Source organism: Phacochoerus africanus, chromosome 9 (genome assembly GCF_016906955.1).
Source record: "Phacochoerus africanus isolate WHEZ1 chromosome 9, ROS_Pafr_v1, whole genome shotgun sequence".
Classification (NCBI taxonomy): domain Eukaryota; kingdom Metazoa; phylum Chordata; class Mammalia; order Artiodactyla; family Suidae; genus Phacochoerus; species Phacochoerus africanus.
Genome location: NC_062552.1, coordinates 113,192,293 through 113,209,587, shown reverse-complemented (window position 1 = coordinate 113,209,587; position 17,295 = coordinate 113,192,293). Strand labels below are relative to the sequence as shown.

General features: G+C 38.4%; 1 protein-coding gene across 1 annotated transcript in view; it reads left to right on the top strand.

Moving 5' to 3' along the window:
* Positions 1 to 17,295, top strand: part of EML5 (EMAP like 5) — a 197,929-nt gene that overhangs the window by 142,575 nt on the left and 38,059 nt on the right. The window contains exons 27-30 of the mRNA XM_047797659.1: positions 518 to 644; positions 8,937 to 9,015; positions 11,041 to 11,170; positions 14,915 to 15,013. Coding sequence (XP_047653615.1) covers positions 518 to 644; positions 8,937 to 9,015; positions 11,041 to 11,170; positions 14,915 to 15,013 — 435 coding nt within the window. The remainder of the gene's footprint in view (positions 1 to 517; positions 645 to 8,936; positions 9,016 to 11,040; positions 11,171 to 14,914; positions 15,014 to 17,295) is intronic.

The following is a 17,295-nucleotide window of genomic DNA, read 5'->3' as shown; positions in this document are numbered from 1 at the left end:
TGGGTTAAAGATCTGGCACTGTCACTGCAGCAGCTTGGGTCATTGTTGTGCATGGGTTCAGTCCCCAGCCCAGGAACTTCCATGTGCCAAAAATAGCTCCCCAAAATAAGTAAAATGATTTTGATTTTTTCCTAATATACCACCTTATTATAGAAAAATTAGAAAGTACCTTTGTAGTAGAAAATAAATACAGCATCCATAATTTGACCACTCAGAGATAACACCTCTGTTAACATTTGGAGTATATCCATAGGGGTAGGTGCATTTATATACATTTTTTAAAACAAAAATGGCATCCTATTGAGTTTATTTTTTTGTAGCTTGCTTTTATCACCCAGCAATACTTTGAGAACATTATCATTAAATATTCTACATCATTTTTAATGGCTGTATGTTATTTCCTAATTTTACTATAACACTATTTCCTGTTGTTGAACACCCTTGTAACTAATTTTTAAGGTCATAATTGAGCTCCTCAGTTATAACATAAAGAATAATTCTTATATTTTGATGTTAGGCTATGACAGTGATGTTACAAGAGAGAATGAAACCAGTTACACCATCAGAGCCTTAGCAACAAATATTCGCCCGATGTTTGGAGTCAAGCCTCATTTGCAACAAAAAGAACCTTCAGTTGATGAGAGGTAACAATCTAGTTTAAAACTAGATGAAGGAAAAAATACTGGTATTAAAAAATTGAACTGATTGTTTAACTGAATGATTTTTTGCAAAAATTAAGAAACAGTGATATTCGTGCATTTTTACAGTTTCCAGCACTTTTTAGAAAGTGTGTTTGTTCTTAAGTGATTTTCGGTGATGACACTGTCTTTTGAAAGTAGTTTAGGGAGTGATGCTATATATGAAGTCTATATGATTAAAGGAATCTTATTTTCTAACTTTTATAAATATATGTGATGGGGTTTCAAGAAGCAAAAAAAAATTTGAATCCAATTGAACCTAGTATGTTTTAGGAAGCACATGAGCAGAGTGATGAATAAATTTTGAAAAGGCCTCTCTATCCATATGACTTTGATCAAGAATAGGAAGTCATTATTTTAAAATTTTTTCCCAAAAGGCAAGTTATCCTATAGCTTGTCTCTAATGGGAATTACTGGTCTTTGTCCAGAATCAGCAAATCAAAAATAATGAAAAAATGAAAAGTAATGTGCCTTTTTTTTTTTTTTTGGTCTTTTTCTAGGGCCACACCCACGGTATACGGAGGTTCCCAGGCTAGGGGTCCAATCAGAGCTACAGCTGCCAGCCTACGCCAGAGCCACAGCAACGCAGGATCTGAGCCACATCCGCAACCTACACCACAGCTCACAGCAACGCTGGATTCATAACCCACTGAGTGAGGCCAGGGGTCAAACACACAACCTCATAGTTCCTAGTTGGATTTGTCAACCGCTGAGCCACGATGGGCACTCCGAGAGATAACTTTTTAATTAAGTCTCTGAGATAGATGACAGATCAAGATAGAAGATAGAAAACAATAAAAACAATAAAAAGGCATATGGATCGATGAATAACATGGGTTTCAGAAATGAAGATGTTTTTAATAAATGATAGGGAGTTACTGTGGCTCAGCAGTAACGAGCCCGACTAATATCCATGAGGACATAGGTTCAATACCTGGCCTCGCTAAGTGGGCTAAGGATCCGGTGTTGCCGTGAGCTCTGGGGTAGGTCACAGACTCGGCTTGGACCCCACATTGCTGTGGCTGTGGTGTAGGTCGGCAGCTACAGCTCTGATTCAACCCCTAGTCTGGAACTTCCATGTGCTTCAGGTGTGGCCCTAAAAAGACAACAACAGCAACAAAAGAAAGAAATGATAAAGGAAGAATTATCCAGAAACTACAGTGTTAAAAATGAAAGGGAATTCATTCACAGTGAACAGAATTTGTGGAAAGAAAATTCAAGTGAATGTATCATTAGTGAGGATAGTTCTAAAGACCATTGGAGCTCAGCTAGATAGAGATGATATTATAAGCAAGCACTGGCAGAGGGATTTGGGTTTGCAGCTCTGGATTTAATATTCAGAGAAAGGATGAAGTTGAAGGGTGAAATTCATGTTACTGATAGAAAAGGGGAGAAATAGAGAATTGCACTGACTAGCCCTGAAGTCATGAGATTCTCTTCCAGCTGCCCCATTTGTGGACAGCATACCTCAGATAATAGAAATGGGGGGACAGGTCACCTTACAGAAAGGAGGTAGACAGTGATTATTCATTTTGTCATCACTTATAAAGAAGCACAGTATTAAATTAGAGATAGGTTTTTTAAAAGCTGAGCATGCTATAATCTAAATACCTGTACAGTATTCAAGGTTGAAGTGACTTGATGGAATGCAGTATCATAGAAGGCAAAAAGTGTGGGTTTTGGAATCAAATAAATGGGTTAAAATATTCATTTTTATCATTTGCTAGTTGTGTGGCCTTGAGAAACTATTTTCTCTAAGCCTCAGTTTCCTCAGAGGTAAAATGGGCATTTTAATCCCCGATTTATGAAGTATTTCATGAAATGAAATAATGTATATAAAGAATTTAAGGAAGATCCCTGGTGGCCTAGCGGTTAAGGATCCAGCATTGTCACTGCCATGGCTCAGGTCCAGGAACTTCCTCATGACACAGGCACAGCCAAAAAAAAAAAAAAAAATGTAGGTGGTAAGTTTTCAACCCCTTCCTTGGAATAAAATACAAAGTAACCTAAAGAAGATACCTAGTTAATTTGACACACTTCCTAAAATTAAATATCCACTAAACAATGAACACTACCTATATATTTACTAATTAGAGGAGTACATATCCCTATGTAAATATGGATGTTCATAATTAGAATATTTGCAGTATAGAACTTAATATTACCTAAAAGAAATTATATCTCTCAGGTAATGAAAAATGTACTCTATGGAAGAAAGAACTCGACATTTCCATTCGTCTTTTTTAGTTATTTTACTGATGTTTTCAAAGAAAAATATTACTTATCAGATGAATTTGGTATGTCAGAAAATGTGACCTAATTTTAATCTGTAGGTCATCTCTCATGGTAAAACACTTACATTTCTTCCTTCTTTTCTTTTCTTTTTTTTCTTTTTTTTTTTTTTTTTTGCTTTTTATGGTTCCACCCTCAGCATATGGAAGTTCCCAGGCTAGGGGTCATATCAGAGCTACAGCTGCCAGCCACAGCCACAGCCACAGCCACAGCCACAGCAACGCCAGATCTTTAATCCACTGAGTGAGGCCAGGGAGCCAACCCGCATTCTCATGGATCCTAGTCAGGTTTGTTAACTGCTGAGCCACGAAGGGAACTCCCCTTCCTTCATTGTTGAAGTGACCCAAATTCTGACAAATGGAAACATTCTACTGCTCAAAGAAATTGTTGACACTGTTGTAATTGTAATCACTGCTGTTAGCTTGCATTTTTTACAGCAAATTTTTCAAAATTATTTTTTAATTACTTTTCAATTTGTTCTTAAATTATTTTACAATTCACCTCTACTAAATTCTTCTGGAAATGCCAGGGCAGAGGAAGTCATTTTTGTGATTCATAGTTAAACGTCTTAACTTTCATAAAATGAAAGAATCAAAGGAGGTAAAAGTGAAGAGAAACTTCCTTTCACTGACTTTGAATTTTTCTGAGGAGATAAAATGGTCTGGGTACATGAATTGTTTTCATGTGTTAAATAAAATAGATTACCATCATTTACAAAACAAAACGCTTTTTAAACAGTTAAATGCTTGTCAAATACCCACTCTAAAGGAAAATATTTCTGATGACAATTTGACGGCTTTATTTAGTTGATAACTTTTGTGGAGTCTTTGTTCCTAAATGACTTTAATAATGCTATGTTTTTCTTTTTTAACAAATCCTATGTGTGTAAAGTAGTTATTTGTCAATCAGATTTCCAGTATTTTTTAGTAGAAATATTCAAAACAATGTGACATAAATTTAGGCATTTTTGTATTTCCTTGGAATTCTGTTGATAAATTACCTTTATTGTGTTTACTAAACTGCAACGTTTTATTCATCATCAGTTTTCATGTATGTCTCCTTTTTTCCTCTTGCTCCTTTTGAAGGCAAGGGGTAGTAAGGTAAGTATTTTATTAAAGAAAATATTTTACTCAAGAATTTACTCTTCTGTTTTGTCTTTATAGTATTTTAAGGTATTGATTGTTTTTTCTCTGTAAAACATTGAACTGCATTTGTTGAGAAAGAATCAGAAAAGGAAATAGCACAAATCCTGTAAAAGAGTTGCATTTATAGATATAGTATGTGGGTGTTGTTACATGGGTCTTCAGTATAATCAAGGCTTTTATAAATTACTTTTCACAAACTCCTATGCTCTAGTTTCAGTTTTTTCTTAAATTTTAAAGACTCATAAAAACAGTTAATCGCAAATATTTACCAGTGAATACTTCTTCAGTTTATAACAAACCTATCAGCTTCACTTAATGTATGTTTAATATTTTATTAATTTTAAAGCATTAGGAGTTCCCATCGTGGCGCAGTGGTTAACGAATCCGACTAGGAACCATAAGGTTGCAGGTTCGGTCCCTGCCCTTGCTCAGTGGGTTAAGGATCCGGCGTTGCCGTGAGCTGTGGTGTAGGTTGCAGACGCAGCTCGGCTCTGGCGTAGGCCCGTGGCTACAGCTCCGATTCAACCCCTAGCCTGGGAACCTCCATATGCTGCAAGAGCGGCCCAAGAAATAGCAACAACAACAACAGCAGCAAAAAAGACAAAAAAGACAAAAAAAAAAAGCATTAACATAGGGATAATATGGTATTTGTAACTTAATAAAATATGTGCAAGAAAGAACTCTTTGGGGTGGTTTTATAGCTACTTTTAGTGAGATAAAAATTTATTCAGTTTCCGAAAGAGGACAGTATGGAAAAGGCTGGTCTCTTTTAGAAGTGAAAAAGGTACCTTTAGGAAAATGCTGGCAGACAGGATGAAAAAGTAGATTTGATACCAGATTGTGTAGAACCTCAAATATTAGGCACTCCTTCTTTTATCTGGCAGATAGCAGGAATTCATTATCTGGTTTGTTTGTTTGTTTGTTTTGTCTTTTTGCTATTTCTTGGGCTGCTCCCGTGGCATATGGAGGTTCCCAGGCTAGGGGTCCAATCGGAGCTGTAGCCACCAGCCTACGCCAGAGCCACAGCAACGCGGGATCCCAGCCGCGTCTGCAACCCACACCACAGCTACGGCAACGCTGGATCCTTAACCCACTGAGCAAGGGCAGGGACCGAACCCGAAACCTCATGGTTCCTAGTTGGATTCGTTAACCACTGCGCCACGACGGGAACTCCTCATTATCTGTTTTAAGCAGGAGGTAATATGTACAAAGATGTGAGTCTAGAATGTGATGTGACTTCTAAAGAAGCCCACATAATCTTATACTATTTTAACAGAAATAAAACATTCAGACCCATCATCAGATCTGGAGTAGCTTATTCAGGCCTGATCTTTACATTTTAAAGGGACACTGACAGTTTTTGCAGTGATCTGGAAAGAAGCACGGGATATAGGAAAATTAGGAGGTCTCCTCACATAAAGAATTTTCATTACTTTGCATATCACTAATTTCAAAAAAAAACCTAAGTGGAGATGTAATTGCTGTTTGGGGTATGAATGACTTTTCTGTAGAAGTAACCTCCCTGTCACAAGCCTCGTTCATGCAGAGTTTGGTAAATGACCGCTTGTCATCAGTGCTATGAAGAGAGATTCTAGACGTGTAAAGAGGATTCCTGGTTTCAGTGGGAGGATGGATGAGGTTAACTTCTGTGATCCCATCCAATTCTGTCATGTCATTATATTATCGAGAAAAAATTTTTTTTTTTTTTTTTTTTGCATCTTAGGACTGCACTCACAACATATGGAGGTTCCCAGGCTAGGGGTCGAATTAGAGCTGTAGCCACCGACCTACACCACAGCGACAGCAACATGGGATCCAAGCCGTGTCTGTGACCCACACCATAGCTCATGGCAATGCCCAGATCCTTAACCCACTGAGCGAAGCCAGGGATCGAACCTACAACCTCATGGTTACTAGTCGGATTCATATCTGCCGCACCACAATGGGAACTCCAGGAGGAATTTTTTTTTTAAGTTACCTCCTTTGCTAGCAAAGTCCTAAATGTTGCATGGTCCTGAGACTTACTCTGCCCACTTGAACTGGCTGACTGGGAATCCCTCTTGAGTCAGAGTAGGGGGAGCTTAGGCTCCTTAGACAATTTCCTTAATAGCAGCGCCAATGCTAGTAGCCTTTTAAGTTAATTAACATTAGATAAGCTTAAATATTTCATTTGCACAAATTGCACTGTGGAAAAATAAAAATTGGAAGCTTTAAGGTTTACAACATAGAACATGTTGAATTCTCGTTTATTTTTCTTTCTCATCTTCTTTCTTCTGATTTCACTGCCATTAATGGAGTAACTTAAACCTTGTCTTATGTACAGCAAAGAGTAAAAATAATAAGCATTTACTATATGTAATATTTTATCCGCATTAAACTTGTAAAAATATTTTATTACAGGAAATATTTTACTGCTCTTTCAAATCTGAATTTGTGTTGTAATCTTTTCCCTTTTTTATCTGCTGCTGGGAAGAGGTTCCAGGTAATCTTCTGTCTTTGCTATGCTCTATGAGGCCTAACTTTGTATTTTTATTTTCTTTCATACTTACCACTAATGAGCTATATTACTTGATGTTCTTTACTTCTGTTCACAGTTTTCTATGTTTTTCTCCTCTGAAATGAATATATCAATTATTGGATTCATATTATATAAGTAACTGCTTTACTAAAATTTTACCAATTCAACTTGTATAATTTTACAAGTTGTATAATTTTAAGCAGTAATAAATCTTATATAAATTATCCTTTCAAATATTAAAATATGCCTAACTGTTATATAGGATTGTATAGATAAAAATTATCTGTTTATTTAAGCTGTCAGACATTAATATGGACTAAAGTTCAACAAAATTAACTTGGAAGAAAAGCCAAAACTGCTATCATTCCTTAAAATGACTTTAGCACAAATATTTTAAAATGTTAAATATTATAAATACAATTATATTCATTACTTATAGACATTCAAAAATTATATGAAAAAGGTTTGAAATTAAAACTTTTTGTGATGGTTTGAAAAGTTCTTTATATGGTGGTGTAAATGCATTTTAACTTTTATGTCACAGTCATGCTTATATACCTCTACACACTGCTTCATATTACATATGAAAATACACGTTTCTGGAATTCCCATTGTGGCACAGCAGAAACAAATCTGACTAGGAACCATGAGGCTGCGGGTTCGATCCCTGGCCTTGCTCATTGGGTTAAGAATCAGGCATTGCCATGAGCTGTGGTGTAGGTCGCAGACATGGCCCAGATCTGGTGTTGCTGTGGCTGTGGTGTAGGCCAGTGGCTACAGCTCTGACTCAGCCCCTAGCCTGGGAACCTCCATATGCCATGGGTGCAGCCCTAAAAATAAAAATTAATAAATAAATAAATAAAATTTTTTAAAAAGAAAGTACACATTTCTTTTATATTACATGTTTAAGACATAACACTTCACTTACGTTTTATAGATGTATAACTTGAAAATCCTTTTTCACTCTTTAGGGCCACACTCTCAGCATATGGAAGTTCCCAGGCTAGGGGTGCAACTGGAGCTTTAGCTGTCAGCCTACACCACAGCCACATCAGTGCTGGATCTGAGCCACATCAGCAACCTACACCACAGCTCATGGCAACGCCAGATCCTTAACCCACTGAGCAAGGCCAGGAACTGAACCCGCATCCTCATGGGTCCTAGTTGGGATCATTAATCACTGAGCCGTGAAGGGAACTTTGACTTGAAAATCATTTTGAAAATGCAAATATATTTTTATGACTTTAATTTTATGGATTTATTCATAAATGTTGAAATTTTTTACACTGGAAAATTAACGTATCATTTTCTTATTTAGTTGTTATAAAATTAATATTAAAATTTGGAGGGGGAGAGTTGATTTAGGTTCCATGTTCAGGTAATTAAACATTTGAATAACAGTTATCTGAGTTAAACTAAATTTTAAAAATGATGTGGGTTTTTTAAAAGAAAGGGTTTTATGGAAGAGCCTGCACATTTAAATGGTTCAAAATGGGAATTCTGTACATCTAGTGACACATTGTAAGTAGATCCAAACTAGGGTGAAAACAGAAGGAGAGGGCTAGATTTGGGAGCTGCTATATAGGTAAAGTTGATAAATCTGTAGTAAATAATGAGAATAAGGGAACGAAGGCATTGGGGCAATAGTAATAACCTTTAACAGAGGGTTGTGTGGTTTACAGTGCTTTGCAACTGTAAAATGTCTTACTTGACTAACTGAAGGTGATGCTATAATTACACTAGGGACTTCAGGCAGGAGAGGAGATAAAGAGCACAGAAGAGCAGGTGATGAGTATAAATTTGAACTGAGACATGGCTTATATTTCCAACAGTACAGAAAATTTATGGAAATATTATCAAAATTCAATTCAAAAAGAATGTATTACCTGCCATGTGCAAGATACTGTGATATTCTACATTAGCGCCATAACCCACACTTTGTTGGTAGTGCATGCACCCCATCAAGAGGTTTTTGAGTGTGTAAATCTAACATTTGTATATTTTTATAATCAGTCTGTTCTTGTGCTATACTATTAGTTATATTTATGAAGCATACACCAAAGAAATTAAAAGAAAAATGAATAGAAGTTCTGATATTTTCTTTCCACCTTCCTGCTTTAGAAGATATCAAAATATAAAGGGCAGAGTCTAGTGAGAAACACAGAGTGGGTTCATTTTGGTGAATGGCGTGTCAGACATCTCTCTCAGGAGGGCAGGTGAGAGAAGCTCAGTGAAGTCACCCAGTGATGGCGTCCTCTCCTCTTTCCCACTTCTCTGTTTCAGGCCTCCTGTGAGCAGGGCCCCACCGCAGCCAGAGAAACTCCAGACCAACAATGTCGGCAAGAAAAAGAGACCCATAGAGGTAAGGAAAATCCACTCCCCAGTGTTAACTCATACTTTAAAATGTATCCAGAGTTTATTTTGTTCCCTTTTTGTAAAACCACCCAAATCTTGTCATTATTTTTTATGAAAGTAGATGTGTTGAATACTCTTTTTTGTTTGGTTGTAAAGATTGATTTGTGTGTGTATTTTTTTGTTTGTTTGTTTTGTTTTGTTTTGTTTTTGTCTTTTTATCTTTTTGTCTTTTCTAGGGCCACTCCCTCGGCATATGGAGGTTCCCAAGCTAGGGGTCCAATCAGAGCCGTAGCCACTGGCCTACGCCACAGCCACAGCAATGTGGGATCCGAGACTCTGTAACCTACACCACAGCTCACGGCAATGCCGGATCCTCCACCCACTGAGCAAGGCCAAGGACTGAACCCGAAACCTCATGGTTCCTAGTTGGAGTCGTTAACCACTGCGCCACAACGGGAACTCCATAAAGATTGATTCTTAACTGTCAAGTCTGAGTCTTGGATTGATATCCTCTTTCCTTTTTTTACTAGTCTTTCTTTTAGTTTTCCATGAGTGATATCTTGAATTGAACTGTATCTTAAGAGAACTTCTAAATGTAAATATCCAAAACGATTGATGGTTTATAGAAGCATAGGCACCTTGGCAATGTCTTATACTTAAAGGTTTGAATTTATAAGTTAAAGATTTAATACTTATATCAAATCAAGAACTTTCACCCCATGTGATATATTCACTGTAGGGTTCAAAGAAAGCTCTGTTTCCAAGCAAAGAAAACTTCCACAATAATTGAATAATAAAGGAAAGTTCTCCCAGACATTTTGTAATCCTGTTATCAGCAGCAATAATCAGATTGTACTAAGTAAGGTCAAAACCAATGCGTAAAGCTGTGGGAGGGTGACTCCTGTACTTGCTGCCCCACTCAGCCTCACAGGGTCAATGAAAATGGACACTGAATAGCAGAATTATCTGTTAGAACTTTAGCATGAGTTTGTAGAATCAGTGTGCTTAGTTTTGTGCACCAAAGCTAATGTATTTGGATCTTTAAAAGTACATCACTTGGGGAGTTCCTGTCATGGTGCAGCAGAAATGAATCTGACTAGCAACCATGAGGTGGTGTGTTCAGTCTCTAGCCTCGATCAGTGGGTTAAGGATCCGGCATTGCCATGAGCTGTGGTGTAAGTTGCAGATGTGGCTCGGATCTGGTGTTGCTGTGGCTCTGGCGTAGGCCGGTGGCTACAGCTCCGATTCAACCCCCAGCCTGGGAACCTCCATACGCCATGGGTACGACCCTAAAAAGACAAAAAAAAAAAGTACATCACTTGGGTGTTCCCATCGTGGCTCAGTGGTTAAGAATCGACTAGGAACCATGAGGTTGCAGGTTCAATCCCTGCCCTTGCTCAGTGGGTTAAGGATCTGGCGTTGCCGTGAGCTGTAGTGTAGGTTACAGACGCGGCTTGGATCGCGCGTTGCTGTGCCTCTGGCGTAGGCCGGCAGCTACAGCTCCGATTCAACCCCTAGCCTAGGAATCTCCATATGCCACGGGAGTGGCCCAAGAAATGGCAAAAAGACAAAAAAAAAAAAAAGTACGTCACTTGGACATAATTTATTCTGAGTTATATATGCAGATCAGATACTGATTAATACTACAAATCAAAATATTCTTCTTTTGGGCATGAGAAGTATCTCAGTGTTTAATGTATGAACTCTTAAGAACTGAAATTCTTGGAATTAGATGACCTGTGGGTCTCTTTGTTTTTGTTTTTGTTTTAATTACTCAATGAACTTACCACATGTGTAGTTGTATAATGATCCCCTTTTCGTTTTTATAACTTTATGTAGAAAAGTGTGGAGTGTGTGTTTCAGTTGCCCACAACAGGTTACATATGTATATCTAGCTTAATTTTGTGTTTGAAGTTTATAAAACATCAAAAATATATCCTCCATTTTGACTGAAGACACCAGGCCTGTATGCAAAAAATAATGATGAACCTTTAGACATGAGGAATTGTTAACGGTTTTATCATTGTTATAGGACCTTGTGTTGGAGCTTGTTTTTGGCTACCGAGGCAGAGACTGTAGGAATAATGTTCATTATTTAAATGATGGCGATGATATAATTTATCATACTGCATCTGTCGGAGTTCTGCACAACGTTGCTACAGGTAGGAAACCCTGACTCTGCATTTGCCACTTTTTTTAATTTAAATTTTTTTTATTTAGCATCTTAAAATTCTTGTTAAAAATGTAAATAATTGGGAGTTCCTGCCGTGGCACAGTAGGTTAAGAACCTGACTGCAGTGACTCAGGTTGCTACAGAGGTGCGGGTTCAGTCCCTGGCCCAGCGCAGTGGGTTAAAGGACCCAGAGTTGCTGCTTGGATTCATTCCCTGGCATGGGAACCTTCATGTAGCATGGGTGTGGCCATTAAATATATATATATATATTTAATTATATAATTTAATCATATAATAATAATATTAAAATGTGAATCTAGAATATAAAAATTTCATACTGGGAGTTCCCGTTGTGGCTCAGTGGTTAACAAATCCAACTAGGAACCATGATGTTGTGGGTTCGATCCCTGGCCTTGCTCAGTGGGTTAAGGATCCAGCGTTGCTGTGAGCTGTGGTGTAGGTCACAGATGCAGCTCGGATCCTGCGTTGCTGTGGCTCTGGACGTAGGCTAGCAGCTACAGCTCCAATTCAACCCCTAGCCTGGGAACCTCCATATGCCATGGGAGCTGCCCTAAAAAAGACAAAATGACAAAAGTAAAAAATAAAAATTTCAGGAGTTCCTGTTGTGACGCAGTGGTTAACGAATCCGGCTAGGAACCATGAGGTTGTGGGCTCGGTCCCTGCCCTTGCTCAGTGGGTTAACGATCCGGCGTTGCCGTGGGCTGTGGTGTAGGTTGCAGATGCGGCTCGGATCCCGCGTTGGTGTGGCTCTGGCGTAGGCCAGCAGCTACAGCTCCGATTTGACCCCTAGCCTGGGAACCTCCATATGCCGTGGAAGCGGCCCAAAGAAATAGCAAAAAGACAAAAAAAAAAAAATTTCATACTGTAGAACTTTCCAGTAATATTTCAAGGAACGAATTTACAGTCTCTTTTCTCTTCTGGTATGCAGAAGCTTTAGGGCCAGGGATTGAACCCATGCCATAACGTGGCCCGAGCCACAACAGTGACAACACTAGATCCTAAACTCGCTGAACCACCAGGGAACTCCCAAATTTAGTCTTTAAGAGAGTATAACACAGCAGAAGAGGATTTCATAAAGCAAAGTGTTCATAGATCTCTATTTGAAGTGAAGGATTATTGCATGTTGAAACCTTGTTTTATAGTGAAACCATTTGTAACTTTATTCTATTTCCCTATAATCTAAACATGAAAGTGGTTGGCTTGGATGGTTGTCTTTGACAGTTAATGACTGTTGGGTGAGTGATTGCTAGGAGGGTGAGGTGGAATGGCAAGTGTTTTTACAGAGGCCTTGGAAGGCCAAGGAAATTAACTTAGCTAAGAAAGCTGCTTGCCTGTGGCTCAACTAATGATACCTTATTAGATTCAAGAAGACGAGAAAACATTTATTTATTTTATTTATTTTATTTTGATTTTTTTGATTTTTAGGGCTGCACCCACGGCATATGAAAGTTCCCAGGCTAGAGGTTAAATTGGAGCTACAGCTGCCGGCCTACACCACAGCCACAGCAATGCCAGATCTGAGATGTGTCTTCAACCTACGCCACAGCTCACAGCAACACCGGATCCTTAACCCACTAAGAGAGGCCAGGGATCAAACCCGCAACCTCATGGTTGCTAATCGATTCATTTCTGCTGCGCCACGACTTGAACTCAGAAATATTTCTTGATGTTTATGTAACTGATTGGATTGTTGAAAAGTAAATGAAGTTCTCTAAGCATCATTTCATGACCAATGATGTGATGATAATTCTACTGTAAATACTGAGTATTCATTTTGAATTTTATTTTACACGTAATTATAAACTTCATAAAGTCTGAAAGGTAGAAGTAAAAATAAACATTATCTAGTCCAACCATTTCTGGCTTTTTTCTCTGGTAGCCTCACTCTGATTATGTAGAGTGGATTATGTGATTCATAATCTCCTCCTCCTTGTCAATATTAATCATTAATATTATATTTCTGTTTTAGTTTCCTAATAAAAAAGATTCACCAAGATTACACAAATCAGTGGCAGTTTTCCATTTAATAATTTGAGTCATTAAAAAAAAATAACCTCTTAGAAAATCCTCTTCAGTTTAGGCTTCATATATCCTTCAAAGATTGATTTCTGTTGAGAAGAATAAGACAAGCTACATAGGGATAAATGTGCAAATACACTTTCATGTTTATGCTTGTAATTTCCTTCATTTTAAAATTTCCGACTTTTAATTAATCACTTTTCTTTTTTTTTTTGTCTTTTGTCTTTTTGTTGTTGTTGTTGCTATTTCTTGGGCCGCTCCCGCGGTATATGGAGGTTCCCAGGCTAGGGGTCGAATCGGAGCTGTAGCCACCGGCGTACGCCAGAGCCACAGCAACGCGGGATCCGAGCCACGTCTGCAACCTACACCACAGCTCAGGGCAACGCCGGATCGTTAACCCACTGAGCAAGGGCAGGGACCGAACCCGCAACCTCATGGTTCCTAGTCGGATTCGTTAACCACTGCGCCAAGACGGGAACTCCTAATTAATCACTTTTCTAATGAGGGGTTGTAGAGCAGGAGGGCAGAGAGAAGACTAGGCACCTGCTCCAGTCCTGATTATTTGGCTTCTCACCATTTGGGGGATATATTGCTAAGAAGTCCTGATCTATTAGCTAATATACTAATTAAGCCAACAGCACACATAATTGCTTGTTTGTGCTTTCTCTTTTGGAGGGGGAGATGTACCCACTTCGTATGAAAGTTCCTGGGGCCAGGGTTTGAATCCAAGCCACAGCAGCAACCCAGGCCACTGCAGTGACAGCACTAGGTATTTAACCCACTGCAGCCCAAGGTTACTCCCTGGTTGGTTGGTTGGTCTTTTAACTGAACTCTCAGCCCTGGAAAATGCAAAGCATGTTTCATTTTGAGGAGAAGTTTTCAAGTAATGTTAGATATGTTAAATGTCATTTTTAAATTTTTTTTTGTTTGGTTTTGTTTTGCTTCTCGGAGGACTAGTGTTGATGGACCTCTGTGTAGCCAGTCTGCCATCCTGACCTCATTCCCCTCCTCTCCATTTTACTCGCACAAGCCTCCCTTTATTACCTCTTGCATGGTCTTAGTCTGCTAAGGTCTCTTCACGGTCACTGCTTACTACTAGATGAGTCCCATTACTTCTTTGATCAGAATTCTTCACTACCTCCCCCACTGACTACAGAATAAATATGAAATGATAGACTGGTTTTTAAAAATCCTCTCTAAATGCAGTTTCAATTTGCCTTCCCAACTGTATTTCTCACTTTTCTTCTTTGTTACCCTATACTTCAGCCAAATAAGCCACTTATATGCATACCCAGTACTTTCCTGCCTTTGTACCTTTGCTTGAAGTATTCCTCTCCCTGTAACCGCCTTCTCCACCCACCTTCACATTTACAGATTAAGTTGTATCAATCCAGGAGTGCCATCTGCTCGTGAGAAGAATCTTTTGGGCTTTGAATTCCCATGGCATTTTAATCTTTGACTCTCTTGTGGCACTTGATGTCTTCAGTCTTGTATTATGTGGTTTATACCTTTCAGGGTTCTATTACTTTAAAGATTTCTTGGTCATGTGTCCATCCTTGGAGGAAATGTATATATTAAGTGCTCAAAAAATGCATGTTAAATAAGCAAGTAATTTAAACAGTTGATTACTCTGAATAAATGCATTTGTTTATTTTAAAGTTCTCTAATTTTCAAATTCTTTTTTTTTTTATAGGGACTCAGAGTTTTTATCAGGAACATAATGATGATATTCTGTGCCTCACTGTAAATCAGCACCCCAAATTTATCAACATAGTGGCAACTGGCCAAGTAGGTATGTTTCTATATTTTAAACAGAAACCATTTTAAGTAATTGTCTTGTTCAAATTAATTCAGTATACTGGGGGAAAAACTAAAATATATTTGCGTATGTTCAAATGCATTCGTAGGCATTCCCGTCATGACTCAGTGGTAACGAACCCGCCTAGTATGCATGAGACCGTGGGTTTGATCCCTGGCCTTGCTCAGTGGGTTAAGGATCCGGCGTTGCTGTGAGCAGTGGTGTAGGTCACAGATGTGGCTCAGATCCCATGCTTGCTGTGGCAGGGGTGGAGACCAACAGCTATGGCTCCAACTGGACCCCTAACCTGGGAAATTCCATATGCTGTGGGTTTGGCGGAAAAAAAAAAAAAGACAAAATGCATTTATATATAAAGCATACACCCAGTTTAACCATATTATTTCCTCTCAGGTACCTTTCTCTCACTTTGGTTACCTGAGTTGGTAAAGCTACTTTATGGTGGTTGAAATAGTTGGATGTAGTCCTTTAACAGAAGTTTCTTTTTTTTCTTTTTTTTTTAGCAGAAATTTCTAATCAGCAAATGTTTTAATTTTTTTCATTTTTTTAAGTTTTATTAAAGTATAGCTTATTTACAATGTTGTCATAGTTTCTGCTGTACAATGAAATGATTCAGTTATACATTTACACACATCCGTTTGTTTTCAGATTCTTTTCCCATATAGATTATCACAGAATATTGGGTAGAGGTCCCTGTGCTATACAGCAGATCCCTATTGGCTAGTCATTCCATATACCATAGTGTGCATATGCCAATCCCAAACCCCTCGTCCATCCCTCCCCACCAGCAAAGTTTTATAAACATATAAAACAGGAAGGAAGAATTTGAAGAGGAAATGGTAAATAAGAGGAGCCAAGAAGTAACTAGACTGAGAGGGGCAGAACATCTGCCTCAACAGGGGTTAAGCTAGAAAGAGAAGCCAAGTCTGTTCCGTGTTAGTAAAGCCCTTATTACCTTTTCCTTGGCACTCATTTGCCAACTATTTTAAAAGCCCCTATCTTGCTGTCTTCTTTTAAGTCTGTAGAATATTTAAAGGCCATAACTCAACAAGCAAAATGATGAGAGGATGGCAGGTCTCTTTAGGATGTATCTACCAGTCAGCAATCACTGTGACCTCCACGCAATAGACTTGGTCAGTCAGATCTTCACAACATGATATAGTTTGTAAAAATGATTGAAATCCTTGGGTTTGTTGGATCTCAGTGGTAAGCGAGCTTGATTGCTAAATTGATCTCAATTGCTAAGCCAGCTTTATTTTTCTTCTTGAATAAGGTAATTTATGCTTTTAATATCTCCATTTTTCAAAAAGTACTAAACTGATCATTAAGAAGCTTAGTTGATTAGTTCTACATTTATGCCACAAATACCCTTGTAATCTTCCTTTCTGTAAGTTTTCTACTTTTATTTATTTACTTATTTATTTATTGTCTTTTTGCCTTTTCTAGGGCTACTCCTGCGGCACATGGATATTCCCAGGCCAGGAGTCTAATCGGAGCTGTAGCCGCCAGCCTACACCAGAGTCGCAGCAACGCAGGATCCGAGCCGCGTCTGCTACCCACACCACAGCTCAAGGCAACTGAGTGAGGCCAGAGATCGAACCCACAACCTTGTGGTTCCTAGTCGGCTTCATTAACCACTGAGCCACGATGGGAACTCCAAGTTTTCTACTTTTAAAAGAAAGTAGAAGTTCCTGTCATGGCTCAGTAGCAACGAATCTGACTAGCATCCATGAGGACGTAGGTTCACTCCTTGGCCTCATTCACTGGGTTAAGGATCTGGCGTTGCTCTGAGCCGTGGTGTAGTCTGCAAATGCAGCTCGGATCTGGCGTTGCTGTGGCTGTGGTATAGGCCGAAGATACAGCTCCAATTTGACCCCTAGCCTGGTAACCTCCATATGCCAAGGGTACAGTCCTAAAAAAACAAAAAATTAATAAAAATAAGAAAATGAAAAGAAAGAGCAATACTTCACCTGTTACATACAAAATATTCTAATCTTTGAATATATTATTCATTTATTTTTATTGAAGTATACTTGATTTACAGAGTTGTGTTAGTTTTCAGTGTATAGCAGAGTGATTCAGTTATATATATATTCTTTTTCATATTCTTTCCTATTATGGTTTATCACAGGGTATTGAATATAGTTCCCTGTGCTATACAAAAGGATTTTATCTGCTTTATATATAGTAATTTGTATCTGCTAATTGCAAAATCCTAATTTATCCCTCCTTGCCCCTTTCTTCTTTGGTAACCATTA